The 25,886-nt window shown below is 41.3% G+C and overlaps 1 protein-coding gene across 1 annotated transcript in view; it reads right to left on the reverse strand.

Annotated features, from left to right (window-relative positions):
* The window catches only part of LOC126188103 (integrin alpha-4-like), a 506,794-nt gene that overhangs the window by 32,334 nt on the left and 448,574 nt on the right, over window positions 1-25,886 (reverse strand). The window contains exon 22 of the mRNA XM_049929569.1: window positions 2,531-2,663. Coding sequence (XP_049785526.1) covers window positions 2,531-2,663 — 133 coding nt within the window. The remainder of the gene's footprint in view (window positions 1-2,530; window positions 2,664-25,886) is intronic.

Raw genomic sequence — 25,886 nt, forward strand, 5'->3', positions numbered from 1 at the left:
AGACTGGTTTGATGCAGCTCTCCATGCTACTCTATCCTATGCAAGCTTCTTCATCTCCCAGTACCTACTGCAACCTACATCCTTCTGAATCTGCTTAGTGTATTCATCTCTTGGTCTCCCCCTACGATTTTTACCCTTCACGCTGCCCTCCAATACTAAATTGGTGATCCCTTGATGCCTCAGAACATGTCCTACCAACCGATCCCTTCTTCTGGTCAAGTTGTGCCACAAACTTCTCTTCTCCCCAATCCTATTCAATACTTCCTCATTAGTTATGTGATCTACCCATCTAATCTTCAGCATTCTTCTGTAGCACCACATTTCAAAAGCTTCTATTCTCTTCTTCTCCAAACTATTTACCGTCCATGTTTCACTTCCATACATGGCTACACTCAATACAAATACTTTCAGAAATGAATTCCTAACACTTAAATCTATACTCGATGTTAACAAATTTCTCTTCTTCAGAAACGCTTTCCTTGCCATTGCCAGTCTACATTTTATATCCTCTCTACTTCGACCATCATCAGTTATTTTGCTCCCCAAATAGCAAAACTCCTTTACTACTTTAAGTGTCTCATTTCCTAATCTAATACCCTCAACATCACCCTACTTAATTCGACTACATTCCATTATCCTCGTTTTGCTTTTGTTGATGTTCATCTTATATCCTCCCTTCAAGACACCATCCATTCCATTCAACTGCTCTTCCAAGTCCTTTGCTGTCTCTGACAGAATTGCAAAGTCATCGGCGAACATCAAAGTTTTTATTTCTTCTCCATGGATTTTAATACCTACTCTGAATTTTTCTTTTGTTTCCTTTTCTGCTTGTTCAATATACAGATTGAATAACATCGGGGATAGGCTACAACCCTGTCTTACTCCCTTCCCAACCACTGCTTCCCTTTCATGTCCCTCAAACAATTACCACTTGATACTGCACCTAAACATTTATGCAGTAAGAGCCATGACAGCAAGGCCATTCCAAAGTAGTTGTAAAATTAGATAGATTTTTGTGAGAATGGAGTTCATGAGTTAGTTGTTCATTATGACATGCTCCTTAATGCTAGCGATACGACCACATTTCCCGTAATGGGTACTACCAAGTGGAAATACTTTATGCTCATCACAATTTTTTTTTAATTTCATTCATTGCTTTTAATTTTTATTAATAATGTAGTTTTTTAAATAGATACTGATGTGTAAGAATGGTTCACAACCTGAAAAAACCTTGTAGCACAATTTTTGCAGTACCAACACTGTTTCAATAACGTGTTTTACCAAATGGGAGTTACTTTATTATCACCACAAAAAACTTAAAAAAACCTAAAAATTTCATTATTTGTCATTGACTTTAATTCACTACATACTTTTTAAATGTATATTGATGTGTAAGAATGGTCTTTCATCTGATAATAAAAATGAGACATTTGTTGTAAATCAAACAACGTAAAATCCAGGATGCAATGTAACAACATATGAAAAGTTAAGTTCCTACTAACTGTATAGCAGAGATGTTGAGCTGCAGGTAGGCACAACAAAAAGACTGTCACAAATTAGCTCTCAGCCAATACAGCCTTCATTAAAAGTAGACGACACACACATACACACACTCATGCAAACACGCAACTGACACACACATGACAGCAGTGCAGTTGCCAGAGACTGCAGTCGTGAGTGTGAGTTGTGTTTGCATGTGTGTGTGTGTGTGTTTTGTTTCTGACATAGGCCATACTGGCTGAAAGATAATTCATGATAGTCTTTTTGTTGCGCCTATCTGTGACTCAGCATCTCAGCTACATGGTGAGTAGCAATATTTCATAATATTGCTAAATTTGTTCGAAAAAGTTACACACATTACCACGACTTACATTTTTAGTTTATATGTTACTGAAAATCAATTATGGAACCTAGTAGAAGAAATTTTTTCCCAAATTTTAAAGTATGAAGTACATTACCAGAATAACTAAATTACAATATTCTCAAAAGGTGACCATAAAGTACTCCCTCTCCCCAGCAATTGTTAGGATTAATATTGGTAGAAATTATTCTGAAATGTAGATTAATGTTTTAGCTGTCACATAATAATCAAAATGTTTTAATAGTGTAATTTTTTCAATATAAACAAATTATACTTTAGAAGAGTGCCCCATATATAAACACAGTTTCAGCAATATTACTTCAAGAAATATTGCTAAATTCATAAGAAATACACATTATTTCTCTTCTTTTACATGCTACCAAGTATAAGGATTTTTAGGTGTCAAGACAAAACTTATTTTATTGAGTAGAATAATATGAAACATCATCTGAAATCTAATATTATGTTCACAATTCTACATCCATCTGTTTATAAAATGTTTAAATACATACAAATATTGAAAATAAATTGTCACTCAAAAGTTTTGACTTGAAGGAGTTTTACATCTTTCACTTCAACAGAGTTTGTACTGTTGTACTGCAATGAGTGTTCCACTCATCATGTAATATTTGGCCTAAAATAATAATCAACAAGAAGATAAGAACATACCTTCATCAGCACAATGATGATCAACAGCAACACAAAAATACCACAAATTGCAGAGACAGCAATCACCCATACCTCAACTTTTTTCTCTGATATCTCAAGGACAAAGGATATTGTTACCAATGCAGTGTCCATTCTAAAAGGAATAAAATAAAATATCTTTAGTGTATTCACTCCTAAATATCTCTCCATTACACATTAGGATTTTACAAAAATTCTGTAAAGTTTTCAAGTAACAACAAAGGAATTCCTTAGAAAGTAATGAGTATGTATAATAAAAGGGGATCAAGAGATCATTTGTTCACGACAAAACAATAAGGGTAAGGGTATTTTGTCTGCGTGTGCTGCTATGAGTCCGTCACACACTGCTGCAGCCCGATGGGTGGTATACAGTAAAGCAGCTCTGCATTCCATCCATTGTAGATGTGGCAGTGCTTCACCTCTTTGCCAGGTGCAGAGTGAGGTCACTGCAGAATCATTTGCTGAGTGAGGTGCCATTTACCATTCAAGAAGATATGGTGATCATTAGCCATTGATGGCGTTGAGACCAGTCTTTAACACATCAGAGATGAGGAATGAGGTGAGAAGATTGTAGAGTGTGTTTGCTAGACTACAATAGGAAGCAAAGGGCAGAGGTTTATTCAGAGGAGTTTTGGGAGAGTAGGATGCACTACATAAGTCAGATGTGATATGACGTTCATTTGTTGTCATTTGGAGAGAGAAGTTTGATCATGAGTTGTACTTAAAGGGAGCACACACGGTGACCAGTGAGGCCGGCTCAGCCAGGTAGTGGGTGAGACCAGGAAGGAAGATGGTGGTGAGCAAGTGATCAGTGACAGATCCATTCCATATGGAGCTGTCAGTTTCAAACAGCTGGCACTTACACGATGTTACAAGTGTTTGCCCCATTTCAGCACATGGCTTTAAGACAATGCTTTATCCACTTTTGCATCGATTACATGCAAATCCATATTAGTACAACAAAGTATGATACAGCAAATGAAAGAGGAGTTTGAGATGAATCAGCTGAGATACTGATATGATTTATGTAAATTTTATATCGAAAGATATTAAATAAACAAATCTGCAATATGTACAATTTACTGAATAATTTATAACTTTGAACCAGTGCAGGTACATAATAGAGTGAGTGCTCATTGTAAAGGTCTTGTTGAAACACAACAACTGACATACTTGTCTGAATTGTAGCATTAATATTTCACTGATAAATCACAAAATCCATTAATTTGTTACTAATAATTAATTTGAAAAGTAATACAAGACATACACATGAACAGCGAGGCAGTGTATGGTAGCAGGTGTCATTATACACATTTCCACATGACTATTTTGTGATATTTGTAATTTTAATGATATGTTGTCTTTGATTGTTAATAATTTTCCCCACATTTGTTAGCCTTTGTGTATACATAAATTCTGATCAGCACATCAGAAAGAGCACTTCAAATTTAGGGAAAATGATGTGCTATAAAGTACAGTAGTGTTATTTAGTAGCATAAATGGACAAAAACTATTTTGCGTCTTGCAAAGCTAACTGAAAAACATTGAAACATTCATTCTGTGCAAACTATTGCAGCTACAAATTTGTGTGAAATATGTTTTTTGATGAGAATTTGAGCACACATATAATGGTGCAGACAGAATTAATATTGCTCCTTTATGTGGAAAGTTATGCAAATAAGTGGTGGTCAACGGAAAGCAGTTACTTGACATAGCTTCTACATCTACATCTACATTTATACTCCGCAAGCCACCCAACAGTGTGGCGGAGGGTACTTTACGTGCCACTGTCATTACCTCCCTTTTCTGTTCCAGTCGCGTATGGTTTGCGGGAAGAACGACTGTCTGCAAGCCTCTGTGCACACTCGAATCTCTCTAATTTTACATTCGTGATGTCCTCGGGAGGTATAATTAGGGGGAAGCAATATATTCAATACCTCATCCAGAAACGCACCCTCTCGAAACCTGGTGAGCAAGCAACACCCCAATGCAGAGTGCCTCTTCTACAGAGTCTGTCACATGAGGTTGCTAAACATCTCTGTAATGCTATCACGGTTACCAAATAACCCTGTGACAAAACGTGCCACTCTTCTTTGGATCTTCTCTATCTCCTCTGTCAACCCGATTTGGTACGGATCCCACACTGATGAGCAATACTCAAGTGTAGGTCAAACGAGTGTTTTGTAAGCTACCCCCTTTGTTGATGGACTACATTTTCTAAGGACTCTCCCAATGAATCTCAACTGGGTACCCGCCTTACCAACAATTAATTTTATATGATCATTCCACTTCAAATCGTTCCGCACGCATACTTCCAGATACTTTACAGAAGTAACTGCTATCAGTGTTTGCTCCGCTATCGTATAATCATACAATAAAGGATCCTTCTTTCTATGTCTTCACAATACATTACATTTGTCTATGTTAAGGTTCAGTTGCCACTCCCTGCAACAAGTGCCTATCTGCTGCAGATCTTCCTGCATTTTGCTACAATTTTGTAATGCTGTAACTTCTCTGTATACTACAGCATCATCCGCAAAAAGCTGCATGGAACTTCCGACACTATCTACTAGGTCATTTATACATATTGTGAAAAGCAATGGTCCCATAACACTCCCCTGTGGCATGTCAGAGGTTACTTTAACATCTGTAGATGTCTCTCCATTGAGAACAACATGCTGTGTTCTGTTTGCTAAAAACTCTTCAATCCAGCCACACAGCTGGTCTGATATTCCGTAGGCTCTTACTTTGTTTATCAGGCGACAGTGCGGAACTGTATCGAACCCCTTCCGGAAGTCAAGGAAAATAGCATCTACCTGGGAGCCTGTACCTAATATTTTCTGGGTCTCATGAACAAATAAAGCGAGTTGGGTCTCACATGATTGCTGTTTCCGGAATCCATGTTGATTCCTACAGAGTAGATACTAGGTTTCCAAAAATGACATGATACAAAGGAAAAAACATGTTCTAAAAGTCTACAACAGATTGACGTCAGAGGTATAGGTCTATAGCTTTGCGCATCTGCTCGACAACCCTTCTTGAAGACTGGGACTACCTGTGCTCTTTTCCAATCATTTGGAACCTTCCTTACCTCTAGAGACTTGAGGTACATGGCTGTTAGAAGGGGGGCAAGTTCTTTCACGTACTCTGTGTAGAATTGAATTGGTATCCTGTCAGGTCCAGTGGACTTTCCTCTGTTGAGTGATTCCAGTTGCTTTTCTATTCCTTGTACACTTATTTCAATGTCAGCCATTTATTTGTTTGTGTGAGGATTTAGAGAAGGAACTGCAGTGCAGTCTTCCTCTGTGAAACAGCTTGGGGGATTTCATATCAAAGGTATTTAACCAGAGCTGACACAAAACTCCTGGACAAAAATCCACACAGCTTTGTTGACACCAGACCTGTGTTGCTCAGCATGACAGTTTGGTAACAGTTTTTGCAGTTCCAGAAGTGTTAAACGTAGCCACATTTCACGTTTATGTGCAAATGGAAGACAGAATTTTCTGAAAAGAATGTGGAATTAGGATATCTTCAGTGTGTAATACAGTGAGGACTTGGGCTTTTCACATCTTGTGTCTTTTGGTGATTGTGTTTGTAAGCAAATGGGACTTTGCTGCAAAATTGTAGCTGTGGGACTCTGTTTCCATTTGAGCACTGCCACACTTAGCTGTTGGAACATAAATGGACGAAAACTAATTTGCACCTTGCATAGATAAATGAAAAACATTAAAACATTCATTCTGGGCAAACTATTGCAGCTACAAATTTGTGTGAAATATGTGGGACTCTGTTTAATTTTGAACATTCTGTACTGTGTTTTGGGATACCAACAGAATTTAGCTTCTGATATGGTCAGGTTGGGCTCTAATTACTTTTACCATATTTAGGTGACTGATTCTGAAACAGTGTCCTTGGACTTTAACTGTGTTTAAAGAAGTTAGGACTTTGAATTTTTGTGGTGTCCAACACTTAGGAATTCATGCTTGTGTCACAGAGGCTTGAGGTCATTGGCATTAAGGCAGTGTTTTAGTGAACTGATCAATTTGCTAAATATTAATCAATGTTCTTTTGCATTCAACAGCTTTCGTTAAAATTTATAGGGTGTTCAGTATTGCTATTGGGGGCTTGAGCAATAATTAAAAAAGCGCATAACTGTTTGGAAGATACCTTGCTTGGAGGTGACATTAGGGATTTGAACAGGGCAGTAAGGCAGTGATGAAGTGGCATACCACACAGCTGTCAATTTTGGTATGGGAGGTATTGAATAATATGCACATATTACAAAAATTGACAGATTAAATGACAGGATTTTGCCAAGGCACCAGTGATGCCATGTATCAGGATCTGGGAGTTATGCTGCCATGAGTGGATGTATTGGTTGCAATGGTTCCTATCACAGTGCTGTTGCAGTCATTAGTAGCCCACATTTGGTATGCATGGGTGGTAATGATAAGCTTACAGGAAGCCCTTCACCATACAGTGCACAGACAGAAGACTCCAGCACTGCTAACACCAGAGCAGTACTTGATATGGTTGCAGAAGACACAAGAGGAGATGCCACCTGAGCTGGGACTCATCATAGAGCCTAGTCAGCAGAATTTGCTCCTGTACTGTCAGTAGGATTGGTAGAGGTTAGACGATGCATTGTTGTATGCACTGGTTCAGTTCCTGGTAGTGGATAGTAATATGTTGTTTTAGTCTTTCACCATTCAGCCTTGCCAGTTGATGTGGGGGCCTTGAAAACATTCATGTGAATGAGAAAAGTTGAAGTTTTACTAATATCAGAAGAGAGAGGACAGGCATGCCTAATTACATAGGAACTCCAGCACTTTAAGAGGGAAGAATTAAGTGGGTCCAATTGAGGTAATTCAGACTTAAGCAGACATGTGTAAATTCACTTGTTCTTGGACAAACATATGGCCAGGGTTGTCTGTGGGACATTATAAAACTGAACTCTACTTCCAAAAATCAGGGCTATAATGTATCTACTCCACATATGACACCAGAGAGGTGGTAGCAAAATGCTACAAGCAGGGTAGACTCGCAAGGGCAGTAATTGGAAATGAGGGGAAGTCAGATATTAGTTATTGGAGCAATGTGCGACATAAGGGGACCAACATTCTATCTACCAGCCACAGCTACAGTGATTACCAGGTTAAATATAATGCAATCACAGTTGTACTGGCCATTGACATAACTGGGCCAATATTCCATCTACTAGCCACAGTCACAGTTATTAGCAGGTTAAATGTGATGCAGTCACACATATACTGATCCAACAAACCACTGGAGGTACTTGCAGAGCAGAATGTAGCCTCCCTCAATAAAACATTGAAACCATAACTGATCTGACGCTCAACTAGCTTCAATCAATGCAAGAAGGGTGCATTTCAGCAGAAAAGATGATACAGAATTAGCAGTAATGCACGACCATGATCTTAAATGTCATGACAACTGGTGCCATCTGTCACTCTGTTCTGTGCAGCCTTTGTCTACCTTTGGCAGAAGCTTGATGACGACCCCCTCCCCCCCCCCCCTCTTCAACGAATACAACCTGGTAGCACAGACCACAGACCCTGATAGTGTGGATCACAAATCATGCTTAAGGTAGTAATAAATATGAAGAGTGAAATAGACTATATGTGTGACACTATGAAGTGTGTGGTAGTAAGCAATGTATTTCCTAACATTTAAGAAATATAAGGCTATTGAGCAGACCTTGAGGGCCTTGAAAGTGTGATGATGTGTTGAGTAGTATATGAAGATTTGTCAGGATGAAATGGCTAATGGGATGCTAGGAGTTACATGTTGTGTTATACATTCTCACTAGAACTAATGGGAAAGTAAGTAGTGTGACAAAGATATTGTAATTTTAGTTAAGAACCCAATGAACTAAATATTGCAGGAAAAACTGACAGCCTCTGAACATTGTCATTCCAGCAAGCTAGAAATTGCAGAGAGTAAATTCTTTGGTAAATATTGTACTTTGATGCCCATTTGCACTGAGTTTTGCTGCAGACTAGTCCAGAGTAGTGACCTGGCAGTTGGGACTTCCAAAGGAAGAGAGTATTTTAGCACTGCCACTAGTTTTGGGCATTCTGTGGAGGCATAGCAGTGCAGTATTTTGAAAGACATAGGCAGCCAGGGAGCTCAGGATATCTGCATGCCAGTTACCATAATGGGGCTGTTAATACATAGTGAGACAAACCAGGTCCACCACTGTAAGCCTGGCAGTGTGATAGAAAGAGTGTGATCTTACAGAAAGGACCAAGCAGTTTCTCCACAGTGAGCCATGGAAATGTTGATAGGGACAGGATCAGGAGTGGCACTTTTGTACAACAAATGAGCTACTATCTCATTTAAATAGATGTGAGGTTTTAGCAGAGATATTCACAGCCCTGCAGGCCGACTACCACATGGGGGCTTCACCATTCACAGCAAGCAGCCACAATGAGCTTTGCCAGCTGGTACCATGGTACCATCTACTAGTGCCAGATCCTCCTTCCAGAATTTGTTGCTCCTCCACTAGTGGGACACACCAGTCTGGCTCCAGCACAGTTCACCTTCTGCCAATTGGTCAGCAGGTTGTGAAAGGGTGGTACACCGACTCTCCCATCTACTCTGATTTGGGCACCGTGACACCTGGTGTCACTACTTGCAGAGATGGAACTTCCCATTAGAAGGCTGACGTCCTCTGCAAGAGCTCCTGTCATCTTCTGCTGCCACTGATGCCAACTGCACACAGTGTGAAGTGCCTAACTGCGACACATGCTGAAAGCAGGCTGCCAGTGTCATTACTCAGGAGAACTTACAATAGTACTTGGCGGATGCTCACCAGCCTACACCATGCAACACATGCCTACAACTCCACATGTAGTGAAGGACATGGTTGCCAAACCATGGCATCTGAGTGTATATGCATGGGTTTTACACTGAAGGGCCGAAGAAACTGGTACACCTGCCTAATATCGTGTAGGGCCCCAGTGAGCACACAGAAGTGCCGCAACACAACATGACATGGACTTGACTAATATCTGGAGTAGTGCTGGAGGGAAATGACACCATGAATCACGCAGGGCTGTATATAAATCCTAAGAGTACAAGAGGGTGGAGGTCTCTTCTGAACAGCACATTTGCAAGGAATACCAGATACGTTCAATAATGTTCATGTCTGGGGAGTCTCGTCGCCAGCAGAAGTGTTTAAACTAAGAAGAGTTTTCCTGGAGCCACTCTGTAGCAATTCTGAATGTGTGGCACATTGCATTATCCTGCTGGAATTGCCCAAGTCTGTTGGAATGAACAATGGACATGAAGGGATGCAGGTGATCAGACAGGATTTTTACGTACATTTCACCTGTCGGAGTTGTATATAGATGTATCAGGCATTCTATATCACTCCAATTGCACACACTCCACAGCACTACAGAGCAACCACCAGCTTGAACAGTCCCCTGATGACATTCAAGGCTCATGGATTCATGAGGTTGTCTCCATTCATGTACATGTCCATCCACTCAATACAATTAGAAATGTCCAACCAAGCAACATGTTTACAGTCATCAACAGTCCGATGTCATTGTTGACAGGTCCAGGCAAGGTGTAAAGCTTTGTGTTGTGCAGTCATCAAGGGCAGACGAGTGGGCCTTCGGCTCCGAAAGCCCACATCGATAGTCTTTCGTTGAATGGTTTGCATGCTGACAATTGTTGATGGCCCAGCACTGAAATCTGCAGCAATTTGTGGAAGGGTTGCATTTCAGCCACTTGGAATGCGTTCTATAGTCATTGATGGTCCTGTTCTTGCAGGATCATTTTCCAAACACAGCAATGTCAGAGATTTGATGTTTTACCAGATTCCTAATATTCACAGTACACTCATGAAATGGTCTTACAGGAAAATCCCCACTTCATCATTACCTTGGAGCTGCTGTGTCCTATTGTTCATGCACCAAAACTATAGCACCATGTTCAAACTTACTTAAATCTTGATAACCTGCCATTGTAGCAGGAATAACTGATTTAACAACTGCATCAGACACTTGTTGTCTTATATAGGCATTGCTGACCACAGCACTGTATTCTGCCTGTTTACATATCTCTGTATTTGAATACACATACCTACACCAGTTTCTTTGGCACTTTAGTGTAACAAAGTGACTGACTGGTTAACGTTGTTTTAATGAGCTACCACTGGCTTGCATCCTCACCACAACAGTCCACCACCTGATGCTGTGCAGAAGGAAACCATTGCCCCCAGGTTAACTTGAATACACTCAATGTAAGACTGGTTGAAAGATAAATCTGCACTGCCTGAACACAGTTTCGGAGAGAGACACACACATATAATTAAGGAAAAATTCAGTTATCTCTTCAGGGACTGTTTACTGGGAAGATATAGTGAAGGAGACAACTAAAATACATATATATTAAATATTATTAATTATGATGTTATTTTTAATCTCACTACTACCTGACAGTCTTTATTGGAAGCAACGAAATGGGAGTGATAACTGTGATCCTCATATGTGATTAATGGTAAGTAGGTATGAAGTGTCACTCACATGTTTGAAACACACACTACTGGTCATGCCTGTACATAGACATGACCTATGATTAACTGGCAAATATCAGAAGATTAGAGGAGATAAACAAGCTTCCTGAAACTTTACAGGCCTCCCACAGATTAATGGAATCAGTAACATGAGAATTTTGTTTTATATACTAGACTGGGCTTCTTAATTGACTTCTCTTTGTGTTTATTCCATGTTAGTTTGCTATTATTCTGGATATATGGAATTTTACATAGTGTTACATTTAGTGCATGATCATTGTCTATTTCTTCTACCAGTAAGCTATCTTTGGTTGCTTGCAACTGCATAATTATTGAAGTTTTTGTGGGACAGTTTGAAACTATTTTCTGTCATCTATTTGTAGGCTTGATGTACTAGCACCTATGATATGTCAAATACAGTTCATTGTTAGCCCTTGGAAGTCATTTCAAGGTCATTCATGTGGGCTATGATTGGAGAGAACCTAGGACATAACTAGGCATGGGAAAACAGGGCAGGGCAATGTCTCTGTCACCCCAAGGACTGAAGGGCCCCTGCTGTCCAGAAGAATGGAAGAAAAAGAAAAGCAAAATTAAAATTGAAATACAAAGTAGAACACAGAAAATAGAACATGCATTAAAGCACGTCAACAAATGTTCATAGGATGTTAAATTAAAATTGAAATACTAAGTAGAACATACAAAATAGAACATGCATTAAAGCACGTCAACAAATGTTCGTAGGTTGTTTATGGACAACAGCTATTTCAACCTTCACCAATAGCATACAGACAACTATTAGATATACAATGGGGTTTGAATTCTACTAGTACATCACTGCAGGAGATAACAAGTACTATGCTTCATGGAATGAAAAGAGAAAACTCTGACCAACAGAGTGTCTTTGGTGACTTGTGTAACAGTTGGTGTGGAAGACTTGAAACAGAAGCTGTTTCATTCATGTACTGCTAGCTTTGGCCCATAGGCAACCCATTTCTACTGTGGTGTTGTGCTCTCTATGTGGAAATTTTCTTCAGTAGTGAGCTTTTGATATTTGCTGTGAATGACTTTAAGAATTAGCAAGTTTGTATCTAAGTTGTTTTGGGTAATGGTTGAGGGCCATAAAGTGAGCAGTATATGTTGAAGGTGTGCTTTGGCTTTCTAAGACGTTAGGGTACTTAAAAAGTTTGTTTTAAAATCCCTGCATGCCTGACTTAACAAGCAGATCAACAGGAGGTGCAGAATTAGTGCATGAGTGGCACTGAATAAGTAACACAGTTTTGGTTGAAAAATTCAGAATTTTTGGTGGGATATCATCAAATATTCCAGCTTCTGCCTCTGCAGCTCCAAGAAGTTCTGATAGGTGGTGGTGTTATATGCAGCCTTCAAAATGGCATGTATAATGGAGGAGGTGCATTCTAAGCAGAGAGTTGTCATTGAGTTTCTTTTGATGGAAAAGCAACATTTCACAGTTATTCAAGGGTGCTTATGCACTATCTACAGAGACCTGGCAGTGAACAGAAACATGGTGAGTCATTGGGCAAGGCATCTGTCATCACTGCAATGAAATCACACAGACCTGTCCTATCTCCTGCATTCCACCTGCTGCACTCTGCTGTGACTCTTGCAATGATGGAACCTGTGCACAGCCTCATTTGATATGATCACTGAATCACAAACAAACACCTCATTGCACAATGAGGATCTCTGTTGGTATTGCTGACACACTTGTCCACCAGTTGGGGTACTCCGAGGTTTCTCACCACTCAACAGAAGACCATAAAGAGCAACATGGACCATCTGTGCAGAATTGCTTGTTCCTTATGAGGCTGATTGTGACAACTATTTGCCAAAGATCATCATAGGTGATGACACAAGGGTTCATCACTTTGAACTGGAAACAGAATGGCAATCCATGGAATGGTACCACATCACTCTCCTCCAAAGAAAAAGTTCAAACCCACACCATTAGCCGGTAATGTCAAGGTGACAGTCATCTGGAACTCTTAAGAGGTCATTCTGTTTGAAGTCCTCCTTGATGGTGCAACACTCAACTCTGAAGTGTATTGTGCTACCCTCAGGAAATTGAAGAAAAAACTGAAGTGTGTTCATCACATCAAAAATACAAAGTCTTCTCCTTCTCTATGAGAATACAAGGTTTCACACAAATCTGAATGTCTGACAGGAGCTCATAAAACTTCATTGGGCTGTTCTTCCTCTTTCACATTACAGTCCAATCTTTCACCTTCCAACTTCCTTCTGTTTGACCCAATGAAGAATGGACTCTGCAGGAAGCAGTAGGATAATGGGGAGGTTACTGATGGAGAAAAACATTACTTCCAATGTTGACCAGTAGACTGGTATCATGAGGGAACATAAAACCTTCCAATGAGGTGGTATAAGACCATTGCATTGAACAGAGAATATTTTGAAAAATAAGGTTTTGTAAAGAATGGGGAATAATGTGGTTGCTGGAATCCAGAATAAAACTGACCTTCTTTCAAAACAAAAGTGTTACATTACTTAGTGAATGTATCATCTGTTGTAAGTACTTCTACATTACAGTATGTGTACAGAACCTTATTTGAACTCCATACTTCTCTAATATATTGGCTGCTTTCGGGACAATTTTGATATTGTAATTGAATATGTCCATTTCACTTTTTGTTTAAAGGGAGGAATGGTGGATTACTGTTTACTGTTTACTGTGTGTTGTTTCCAGTTTGCTCAGTTATATGTTTTCTTAATTTTATGATCATATTTGTACCAGATGGCTATTATACATATTGTATAAATCTGTTTGTTTTGTTGTGTTTAATTCTTGTGTGTACCTGTATTCCTCTTTGGGTGTTATGTATGATCTGCCAATTATTTATCTGAAAATTACTTGTTATATGGCACTTGGTAGTAGATTGATTGCAAATGGTGATGCTTACCACTGTGGGGTTTTGTTATAAAGTGGAATCACACCTCATAACCCAGGAAAGCAACTGCTCAGGTTCTGCACATACTGACCATACAATGGCCCACAACCATTAGACATCACATACAGACATTGTCACAACCTATATCAAAAACTCACCGCTGATGAAAGTTTCTACCTACAAAAGGGCACAGGCCAAAGTGTATTTTATTAATGAGAAGACAATGACATGTAATGGCATATGTGCAACACAATAATGGAATTATACATAAATTATTTCAGAGAAAACATTTCCAAAATTATATTTAATTTTCCTTGAGTACAAAAATAAAATAGACTCATTTTGATAGTAAGTAGATAGTCACAGTCAGAGCAGATAATTTTGGGACCAAAGACATGGACATGTCTAAATTGGTTGCTGGTCTCCAATTTGGAAATTTTAGAGGGAGATGATCTGGGTAGAAAAATTATTTCTGTCTATGAGATAATTAGTAATTGAATAAATGTTTGGCTGGACTCCTGATGCAACTGAAGCATTTAATGCTTCGAGTGTGCCATTACCATAGGGAAGCACTTGCACTCAGCAACAGAGTGACATAACGAAAGTTTATGTTATTACTGCAGATGTCAAGTAGCATCTGAAAAGGTGAGAACGCAGTCACAGGGTGAGAAAAGTCAGGAGTAGGGGGAAAAGCCACTGTGAGGGTAGAGTCCATATCAGGGGACTCACTGATGAGATATCAGGTAGATATTAGTCAACTGATGAAGACTCTGACTGGCTTTCCATTAAGCAAAGTGTCATTGATGGTGGCACCACATTAAAGAACTTTATGCAGGCCCAAGAATGAGGGTCAGAGTGCAGCATGGTCAGTATCATCATGCAGTGTGACAAAGTTGCAAGTGCATAGGTCCTTGAGGACAAACATTTTAAGAGGGGTATGGGAGGAGGACAAGGTTACATGAAGGTTGGCAGTGTGATGTCAGATGCTGTCAACCAATGCAGGAAGTGATGTTGGACATAGTGGGGGTGATTGGAAGATGTGAAATTGCTGGGGAGGGGTAGTGTCTCACTTTATAAAATCTCAGATAGTGAGGCATTGAGGTCTTGTTTATGCACTATGCAGACACCTAGCAGCACCCATGGGAGTTCATGGGACCTGTTACTCCTGTAGCACATAAGAGCAGCCTTCAGGGTGCAATACCACTTCTCAACAAGCCCATTAGCTTTAAGGTGGTAGGTGGTGGTTGCCAATGATCTTGCCATAGTGGTAACATTGTTTCCCATCTGATCACTGAAGTTAAATGCTGTTGGACTGGGATAGCACTTGGATAGGTGACCATCCGGTCTGCCAAGCCCTTGTGAGGCAAACTGAGGTTACTTGATTGACAGGTAGTGGCTCCAGTCTCATAAACTGACATACGGCAAGGAGAATGGTGTGCTGACCATATGCTCCTCCATATTTGCATCCAATGATACCTGTGAGCAGAGGATGACATGGTAGCTGGTCAGTAGCATTGATCCTTCATGGGTTCAGGCAGAGTTTAGTTTTAGTTTTAGGTAGGTGGTGGTTCTGTAACAGGTAATGCTGCACAGTTTATGGACTGGGAAAACAGCAGGGACTCAATCTGCCTACCTTGATCTATGGTTGTGGAGCATGGCAGCCAAGATGTGCAAACCAGATAGACATGAGAGCTCTGGCAACTGTTTCAGAAGTGATGTCTTAGATGGGGGTAGCCTATACACAATGTGTTACCTGGTCGACAATTGAGAGGGGGGTAGCAGAGGATGCTGGATGGGGGAGGTGGCCAACCAGTCCACATGAATGTGTTGGAAGCATCACTTCTGTATCTGGAATGTGCCTAGCTGGGACAGAGTGTGCTGGGTGATTTTGCATCGCTGGCATGGTACACAGGCCTTGGTCCACAACTTGCAGTCTTGCTTAACATGGGGCCAAACATATCAATATTATGGGAAGGAAAGTTGCTGCTCACCAGCAGTTGGGTCACAGATATGCACAACAAAAGGACTATGACACTTAAAGCTTTTGGCTAATGACCTTTGTCAACAATAGACACACATACGCACACCTACACTCATGCAAATGCAACTCACGCACATGACTGCTGTCTCAGACAACTGAAACCACAGTGTGGGCTATGGGTGGTCTATGGATGGTGTTGACTAGGGGCTGGTAGTCCATCAAAATGACATGGGGGCATCTTTTAGTATCTTTCTGAAGTACCAGACATTCTCACAGGGGCCCTCAAGAGGTGGGAAGACCTTGGTGGCCCAGAAGAAAGTCTAGGCAACCTCACTATGATAGATCCAGATGGATAAATTGGCAACGGAAGAATGTGCAGGAAGACAGAGTGAGCAGCGCGCCTGCTGTAACAGTAACTGAGGGTGATACGGTAGTTGATACAGTGATAACTGTCTGTAATAATGATGAAAACAGAGTACCAGTCAATGAGGTAGAGGTGACTACGGTTAAGACAACAATGGTGCTACAGATCTAGTACAGTGCAATTTGCCTGCGGCAGTAAAGAAGCTGATATTGGATAAAACTTCCATTATTGAGCAGGGCAATGCGGAACATGAGGAGGTGTGGCAAGGTCAGTTCGGTCGGATATATGACAAACTGAAGAATTACAGAGGATTCCATGGGAAGGTTATTAATGGGGAGAGCAGACAATATTTGACGCCTCTCAACGTGCATGAAATTAGCGTTTATGAAGTTAACGAAAAACTCTATACCAAAGAGGCAGGCTTATCAAAATGTTGTAGTAATTAGGTTGCCAACCCCAAAGATGCTGGTCCTAAAGAAAACTGAGGCAAAGTTTCTGAAGAGGGGCAAGACAAGTTTGTCGATCATTATGACTGGATATGACTAATTGATGGCCACGAAGATTACAACATCTACAAGGTTAAGGTTGACGTCATACAGTCAGATGAGAGTGGTATGGGTTGTGTGAGCTTGGGAGAAGAATTAGAAGCAGAAACACAGCACATTTCTCCAAATTTGGAAGAAGATAGTCATCTTTCTGAAGAAAATTTACCTGACTTGACTGTTAGCAAATTGTTGGTGACACAAGGTTTGTTACTTGAAGAAATTGATAAAAAGGTTTTAGTGTTTGGGTCAAAATGGCTTCAACAACTGCAGAACAAGCAGACAGAAATTAAGAATGTTGAAAAACAGAAAATTAAAAAACCACCAGATAAACTGCTATTGGTGTCAGAGCTGAACAGAATTTTTCAGAATAACTTTGATGTGAATTTGGGTTTGTCACGGGATAATGAATCTGAAGGTGTACTGAAATTGTACTACTTTCAAGATGAAAGGATGAAAGAAGATGGAGAGTATTTGTAAAAATATGTGTCATCATCAAAGTGAGGACAAATGCTTGAAAATTGTGAAGACTGAGTATGAGGAAATAAATAAAGATGGAGAAAAGTTGAGAAAGTATTACAGAATGTACAACAATATCCTGTAAATACGCAAAGATGAAAATAGTAACACTTAGTGGGTGTGTTGGCCCACTAAGTATATCACTGAAATAGTAGACTATTATCACTTAGCCTACAGGCATTGCAGACCAAAAAAATGTACAGAGAAAATGGATGAGGCTGTGAATTCTAACATGTTAAAGAGAATAACAGATAGGATAAAGACTTGCAATAAGTGTCAGAGGGTGAAAGTGATCAATTGCACAGATCATGGCCCTATGCAGAGAGTAAGACCTGACTATGTACTAGAGTTAGTGTGTATGGACCTATATAGCCTTCTGCCAAAAAACCCCGGGTAATTTCGTCTACATATTAGTAGTGATGGAAGGCTTATCAAAGTTCATTAAGTTCTATCCAATAAGACAGGCAACAGATACAGCATTTTATAACAAACTTGCAAATGGTTACTTTGTGAATATTGGCAAACCAAAAGTGATTTTGTCTGATAATAGGACACAGTTGACTTCAAAATTATGGAATGAAAGTTTGGAAAGCAATAGGGTTGAAGTGATACTCATCTTGTCCTATTTCCTGGCCAGAAATCCAATGTAACGATACATGTGCCAGCTGGGGCGACTTTGCTGAACATATCACAGAGCATGGGGCAAATATATAAATGGCTTTGAAAAGATTGTAAAGGAGAAACAAAGGTGAGGTGTGAATATGGCGTCATGATGTGAAAGCATGGTTTGCTAAATTTGCAATTGGCGACCTCATTCTCATTAAAGTACATGAGAAATTGAGCAAGATTGAAAAGTTCTCGGAATCATCACGAGTGCTCAGCACTAGCGCAAGTTATTCACATGATATTCACTGGACTGTTGCCTGTAAACATATGCCACATCAGTGCTCTTGGAAGAGAGCTGGGCCGGTGATGTGGCTCTGTCATTGTTTCCACGTAGTGATTTGCAAAGATGGAAAAAATGGAGATCTGAGCAGTGATTAAGTACTTAGCAAAGAAAGATATGAGAGTAAAGAACATTCATGCTGATTTCCAGAATGCACTGGGGGACTCTACTCCCTCATATTCAACTGTTGCCAAATGGACAAATGAATTTAAATTTATTTGGGAGAGCTTAGATGATGATCTGTGCGGTCATCAGCCAAGATGTGTCACTACTCAGAAACCATTGTAAAAGTGCACAAAATGGCCATGGAGGAAAGTGTGTGAAATTGCTCATGCTTACCAGATGTCTTCTGAAAGGCTATATCACTTTTTAACTGAAGAATTAGAAACGGAAAAATTATCTGGAAAACGGATAAAAATGCATGACAATGAACATATCAGCTCAATGATTGGCACATTTTAGGAGACACAAACAACATTTTTTGCCCCAGTTTGTGACCACAGATGAAAACTTGGGTGCACTGCTATACCCCAGAGACAAAACAACACTCAAAGCAGTGGAAAAATGCTGATTCTCTGACACCAAAGAAAGCAAAGACAACTCCTTTTGTGGGAAAGGTCATGACGTCAGTGTTCTGGGATGCAAAGGGGATCCTTTTTGTAGATTATCTCCCCACTGGGCAACAATTACTTGAGAATACTATGCTAACCTCCTGGACAAGTTGCAACAAAAGATCATGAAAAAAAGGCAAGTTTAGCAAGGAAGAAAGTCATCACCCATAAAAACAATGTGTGCCCGCACACATGTTCCATCACCATGGCAAAATTACATGAACTAAGGTATGAATTGTTGCCACAACCAACTTATTCACCTGATATGGCCTTGTCAGACTTCCATCTCTTCCCAAAACTGAAAATTTTTCTTGGTGGATGAAGATTCACTTCAAACAAAGAATTGATAGCCAGAATTGACAACTATTTTGCAGGCCTAGAGGAAACTCATTTTTGAGTTGGGATCAAGACACTGGAACATTGTTGGACCAAGTGCATTAATCTACAAGGAGATTACACTGATAAATAAAAAGTGTTTCAGTGATGTAAGTACTATTTTCTATTCCATTCTGAGAACTTTTCAAACCACCCTTGTATTTTATTGTTGTTATTTTAAAAGTAAAACTAATTGCCCATTTGCTTAAAGTAAATTCAGTCTGATCTTTCAATAATCAAAAGTAAATTGGTTGCCTTTTTCTAAATTTTGCATTACGTTACACTGAGGTTACTGGAAGTAATTTTTTTCTACATAACAGAGTTTAAGTTAAGCCCATTATTCATTTAACAAGTAGCTCCATTTAGTTTAAAAATTTATTATTCAAGAATAAGTAACTGCAAACTCAGTGCTTTCTGATTCATTTATTTTCTTGTGAACTGTTGTGCTGTGGAAAAGTGTGACAACCTTCTGTTGCCATGCCAGTGTTTGTTTGCTTAAATTTATTTGCCATTACCTTTCTCAAGATGCTGGGGATTCATTGGCCTAGCAGGATGTCAACCATTTAATTATTCCTTTTATAGCTAATCAGTGTTTTATTGTGTTATCAGTGATTTTTGTATTAAATATTATGTGGTACCTTTTTTTCGGCCCTGTGTGGTTCGGGAGCAATTGCACTATACTCCACCCATTTCAAAATTACCATCAGTATTTAGGTTAAGTTCAGAATAGTCTTCCTTCAGAAGAGTCTGTTGTACACTTTCCTCCAACAAACCAGTGTTATTTTCCTTCAGTAATGATAGCCTTACTCATTGTAAAATTTCATTAGGCATATGCAATCATGGTCAGTTACATCACAATGCAGTAGGCCAATTAGTAATAGGGGGGTTACACTGTGGCTGGTTGTATTTTTGCCTATGAGAGCCAGTGTTAAGGGTTATTGCAGGGCAGTGGCAAGGGGACAAGTGAGATGATAGGCAAGATAGTGGGTGAAGTCTTGGATATTAGGGACTGTATAACTGTCCATGACTATGCAAGCATTCAAAAAAATGGCTCTGAGTACTATGGGACTTAACATCTTTGGTCATCAGTCCCCTAGAACTTAGAACTACTTAAACCTAACTAACCTAAGGACAGCACACAACACCCAGTCATCACGAGGCAGAGAAAATGCAAGCATTCAAGGCATGCCAGTTCCTGCAAAGTTTGCCTGCGCTGTCCCTCTTAGGGACAAGGTAGGTGGATGAGGCCCAGCTGCTATCTGATTGGCGAATAATGCCAACTTGTAAAAACTTGTCCACTGCTGCCTTTGACATGGGGAGGTGGCCTGGGGGTAAATGTCTGTGGTACTGGCTAACTCGTAGGCTAGGTGTAGTGTTAAAATGGTGCACTATGCCACTGTTGATTGTTCACAAGATAAAAAGACCATGCAGGGTGGAGCCACTGGTTGAAAGTTTCTCAGCACAGGCTGCATGGAGGTTGATGTCCCGAGCAGCAGAAAGAGTACTTAACGTCAGGAGCCAGATTGCCTGAACAAGGTGGTAGTCTGTGCATGTTCAGTGTGGTCAGTGAGCTGCGGAATCTTAGATGAGGTTGCAGCAGGCAGCTACTGGCTTAGTCCAGGGGGTGATGGCATCAGATAGCAGCCTCAGATTGGAGCTGGGCTGCCCATGTGAAGCTGGTGTGTGTACAAGAATGGCATGATCAATAGGCTGTGAAGGTTTAGTCATGGTGCAGCAGGCAGCACATGGTGCATGTGCTGGCTCGACACAGGCTGTAGTGTACTTTGAAGGCACAGGTGCAGTGCAGGTGAGGCCAATTTGCCCAGACATGAGCATGGAGCAGGAGGCATTGTTTGGCATTGGTTTGGAGTGGCTGTGTCAGGTGACTTGAGGTGTTGGGTGACAGGTTCAAGTCTGTAGGCATATATGACAGGTGAGGAATGGAGGCACTCAAGGGTGGAGTGAGTCTCTGTGAGTTCTGCCTGTCCTGTTTGGATGCAGCTGCATAGGGACGCATCATCCTGTCATAGATGAATAAGTGTCTCTTGCGTGTCCATTTACTGCTGACAGATATGTAGTAAGTGTTGTATGTACCATTGCATGGGTGTGAGGGTGAAGGAGCATCGGTGTTGTTTTGTTGGGGCAGTGAGGCAGCCAGGGTTTGTGTGCTACCAGCAGCACAGTCAGGAGGCATGTAGGTGAGTTTTTTTGTATGCAGTATGGGCACAGGGTGAAAGACCCATAGGAAATCAGCACCCAGGACCAGCTCCATAGCATCAACAGTGATGAACAACCATGTGAAGGTTGTAGTAAAGCTGAGGTCTAAAGTCAATGTCTGGATACCTCTCACAGTGATAGGAGAGCAATTAGCAGCGTCAAGCAAAGGTGCAAATGTTCACACATAAGCAAGATAGGTATGTGAGGTGCTGTGCTGATCCGTGACCTGGTGTCGACCAGGAAACTTAGTCTACTGATGCTGTTGAAGATGTACAGCTGACTGTTGGCAGTGACATCTGAAGCTGGTGGGCAGGTGCCAACTTTGTGTGTGTTGAGGCAATTTATGCATCATTCACAGCTCAGGGTGCCTCTCATAGACCATGAGGTGAGTTTTAGTAGTCACATGGTTGATAATAGAGTCGTGTGGTGTCACCAAAGTAGGTGTGGTACCAATAGAGGTGAGACTGTGAATGCATGGCTGCCAATGTACAGGGAGTGACAGCTGGAGCTGCGTTTGTTTCTTAAATACAGAGGGCAGTGACCGTCGTGACATCAGTGTTGGGTAAGGCTTGGAGCACTAAATGACTGTCAGTGGCTGCAGGAGGTCTCATGCATGGCAGGGCAGTGAATGTTGTTGATGCTGTGCCTAAGTTGAGAAACAGTGAATATGTGGTTGGCCAGGGCAATTGGGCACCAAGAGACTGGTTACTAGTGGCAAGTAAAATCATCTTCACCTGGGGTGGGAACCTGATGTTCCAGATTGTCTACAGTGCCTTGTCAGGCATTACACATGGGTCTATTTTGCTGCAAAGATGCCACCACAATTTGGAGGGGTTTACATCCTCTAAATGTTCACTGTAAAGTACCTGGTGTAGTTACTCTTTGGGATTCCAGAAAAGGCACGATAAAGTGGTGTTTTGGTGCTCCTATATTTACCTGTAGATGGTAGTGCCAGGATGATGTCATAGATAACATCAGTGTGGGTGCCAAATGGCTGAGTAGAGAGAGGTGCTTGTCTCACCTGTGACAATGGCATTGGAGGCAAACATGCTTTTGATGATCGTGAACCACAGGCATGGGTTGTCTGTACATAACAGCGGTAGTCTGAGCCATGAAGTAGAATAACTCTTTGATTTGGTAAATGGGAATGACATGTGGCTAGGGCCTCCCATCAGGTAGACCATTCGCCTAGTGCAAGTCTTTCAAGTTGACGCCATTTCGGCAACTTGTGTGTTGATGGGGATGAAATGATGATGACAAGGACAATAGAACACACAGTCCCTGAGTGGAGAAAATCTCTGACCCAGGCGGGAATTGAACCTGTGATGTTAGGTATGACATTCCTTCGCACTGACCACTCAGCTACCAGGGGCAGATGTTCAGTTTGGTAATGTGGTTGGAATATGTCCACACAGCACTGGGAAAGCTGCAGGTTGACAGCAGGCAGAAATGCAGGCAGCTTCAAAGGCTGGAGAATGAATGGACTAGTATCTGACATGGATGAGATGAGCAGACACATATCCAATGCATATGACAACAGACATAACATGGTCAGCAAGGATTGGTATCAAAGTCATGAAAATGTTGGCAGAATGTGGAGGAGACGTTACACTGGCAGAGTGTGTAATAAAGCCAATAAGCAGATTGTCAATTGTATTGCACTGTGCTTAGTCTGTAGTGTGAGAAGTGCTACTGTCACTTTTAATCACTTGGGCAACATATGGAGTACTGTATAGTGATGGTGAGATGCACAAGAGGTTGATGAAATTTGCAGTCAGTGTAACACAATGTTGATGTGGTGGCCACATTGTTACAATGTGAATTTGCACTATTTTAGCACTCACTCAGAGTTAGGGGCACCAATGTGGAACTCCAGTATGTAGTGATGGTGAATGATAGATGACACATTAGTACAGATTACACAACACCCTTTATTGAATAGAAATTCTATACATTCTAGAATACATGACATAGCACATTTGAGTCACACAACGAACCAAACTGTGAGTAATTTTCTCTGGCCAGCAATGCTAATGTTCCCACAAGCTCTTTGCATATCTTTCACACTTTTACAAATTTCTCTTACTGTTTTACCTTAATATAATTGTAAAGTATAATCTATTTGATAGTAAGCCTATTAGAGCCCCTAAGGTATTACCATTTTCCATTTTCTTGCCTGAGTTCTCTTTTTAATTTCAGAAACCTGCCACCCATCCTCTTTCAAATATGTCCAATACATTATAGTTTCACAGTCTTACAATCAACTCCTTAAGGATCACTATCAAGGACAGTTTTAAAGGAACTAGAATCACAATCACCAATGCACTTGATGTACTGTACCCCATATCTTTCAACACTTCTTTGAAATATAAGTTTCATACCAGCTGCTTCCATCCTAAATGACTCCTGCAGCACATTTCTTCATATTTACTCTGCTGTTTATTCTCTTCTTCTGTACTGTTACATTTCTTCCCAAGAGCATGAACATTATGGTACTTGCTTATCACTTGAAGATCAAGTATTTTGTCATTATCAAAACTAATCACAGATGCCCCTCACAGTGAAGTGTGACCATGCTTCATCCATGTGACATCACAGGAAACATATAAATCAATGTTGGGCACATTACATTCATTTATCTGCAAGCCACTATTTAGTATCATAGCCTCCTGCACTGCAGAAGTAACATTTTGTTTACATTCCTCCTCTACTACACACAGAAGTTCTCTGTCTGTGTAACTGTACCTTGCAGCAGTGGATAGCATGTTCATAATTCCACAAAACAAGTTTGTACCTTGATTGCCAACAACCAAACACCTCATCTCATAACAAAGTCTCAGATTTGCTTCATACACTCCTGGAAATGGAAAAAAGAACACATTGACACCGGTGTGTCAGACCCACCATACTTGCTCCGGACACTACGAGAGGGCTGTACAAGCAATGATCACACGCACGGCACAGCGGACACACCAGGAACCGCGGTGTTGGCCGTCGAATGGCGCTAGCTGTGCAGCATTTGTGCACCGCCGCCGTCAGTGTCAGCCAGTTTGCCATGGCATATGGAGCTCCATCACAGTCTTTAACACTGGTAGCATGCCGCGACAGCGTGGACGTGAACCGTATGTGCAGTTGACGGACTTTGAGCGAGGGCGTATAGTGGGCATGCGGGAGGCCGGGTGGACGTACCGCCGAATTGCTCAACACGTGGGGCGTGAGGTCTCCACAGTACATTGATGTTGTCGCCAGTGGTCGGCGGAAGGTGCATGTGCCCGTCGAACTGGGACCAGACCGCAGCGACGCACGGATGCACGCCAAGACCGTAGGATCCTAAGCAGTGCCGGAGGGGACCGCACCACCACTTCCCAGCAAATTAGGGACACTGTTGCTCATGGGGTATCGGCGAGGACCATTCGCAACCGTCTCCATGAAGCTGGGCTACGGTCCCGCACACCATTAGGCCGTCTTCCGCTCACGCCCCAACATCGTGCAGTCCGCCTCCAGCGGTGTCGCGACAGGCGTGAATGGAGGGACAAATGGAGACATGTCGTCTTCAGCGATGAGAGTCGCTTCTGCCTTGGCACCAATGATGGTCGTATGCGTGTTTGGCGCCGTGCAGGTGAGCGCCACAATCAGGACTGCATACGATCGAGGCACACAGGGCCAACACCCGGCATCATGGTGTGGGGAGTGATCTCCTACACTGGCCGTACACCACTGGTGATCATCGAGGGAACACTAAATAGTGCACGGTACATCCAAACCATCATCGAACCCATCGTTCTACCATTCCTAGACCGGGAAGGGAACTTGCTGTTCCAACAGGAGAATGCACGTCCGCATGTATCCCGCGCCACCCAACGTGCTCTAGAAGGTGTAAGTCAACTACCCTGGCCAGCGAGATCTCCGGATCTGTCCCCCATTGAGCATGTTTGGGACTGGATGAAGCGTCGTCTCACACGGTCTGCACGTCCAGCACAAACGCTGGTCCAACTGAGGCGCCAGGTGGAAATGGCATGGCAAGCCGTTCCACAGGACTACATCCAGCATCTCTACGATCGTCTCCATGGGAGAATAGCAGCCTGCATTGCTGTGAAAGGTGGATATACACTGTACTAGTGCCGACATTGTGCATGCTCTGTTGCCTGTGTCTATGTGCCTGTGATTCTGTCAGTGTGATCATGTGATGTATCTGACCCCAGGAATGTGTCAATAAAGTTTCCCCTTCCTGGGACAATGAATTCACGGTGTTCTTATTACAATTTCCAGGAGTGTATGTCTGGCTATTCACTTTAGAAGTTTTGAAACTATCAT

This window comes from Schistocerca cancellata, chromosome 5 (assembly GCF_023864275.1).
Source record: "Schistocerca cancellata isolate TAMUIC-IGC-003103 chromosome 5, iqSchCanc2.1, whole genome shotgun sequence".
Taxonomy (NCBI): domain Eukaryota; kingdom Metazoa; phylum Arthropoda; class Insecta; order Orthoptera; family Acrididae; genus Schistocerca; species Schistocerca cancellata.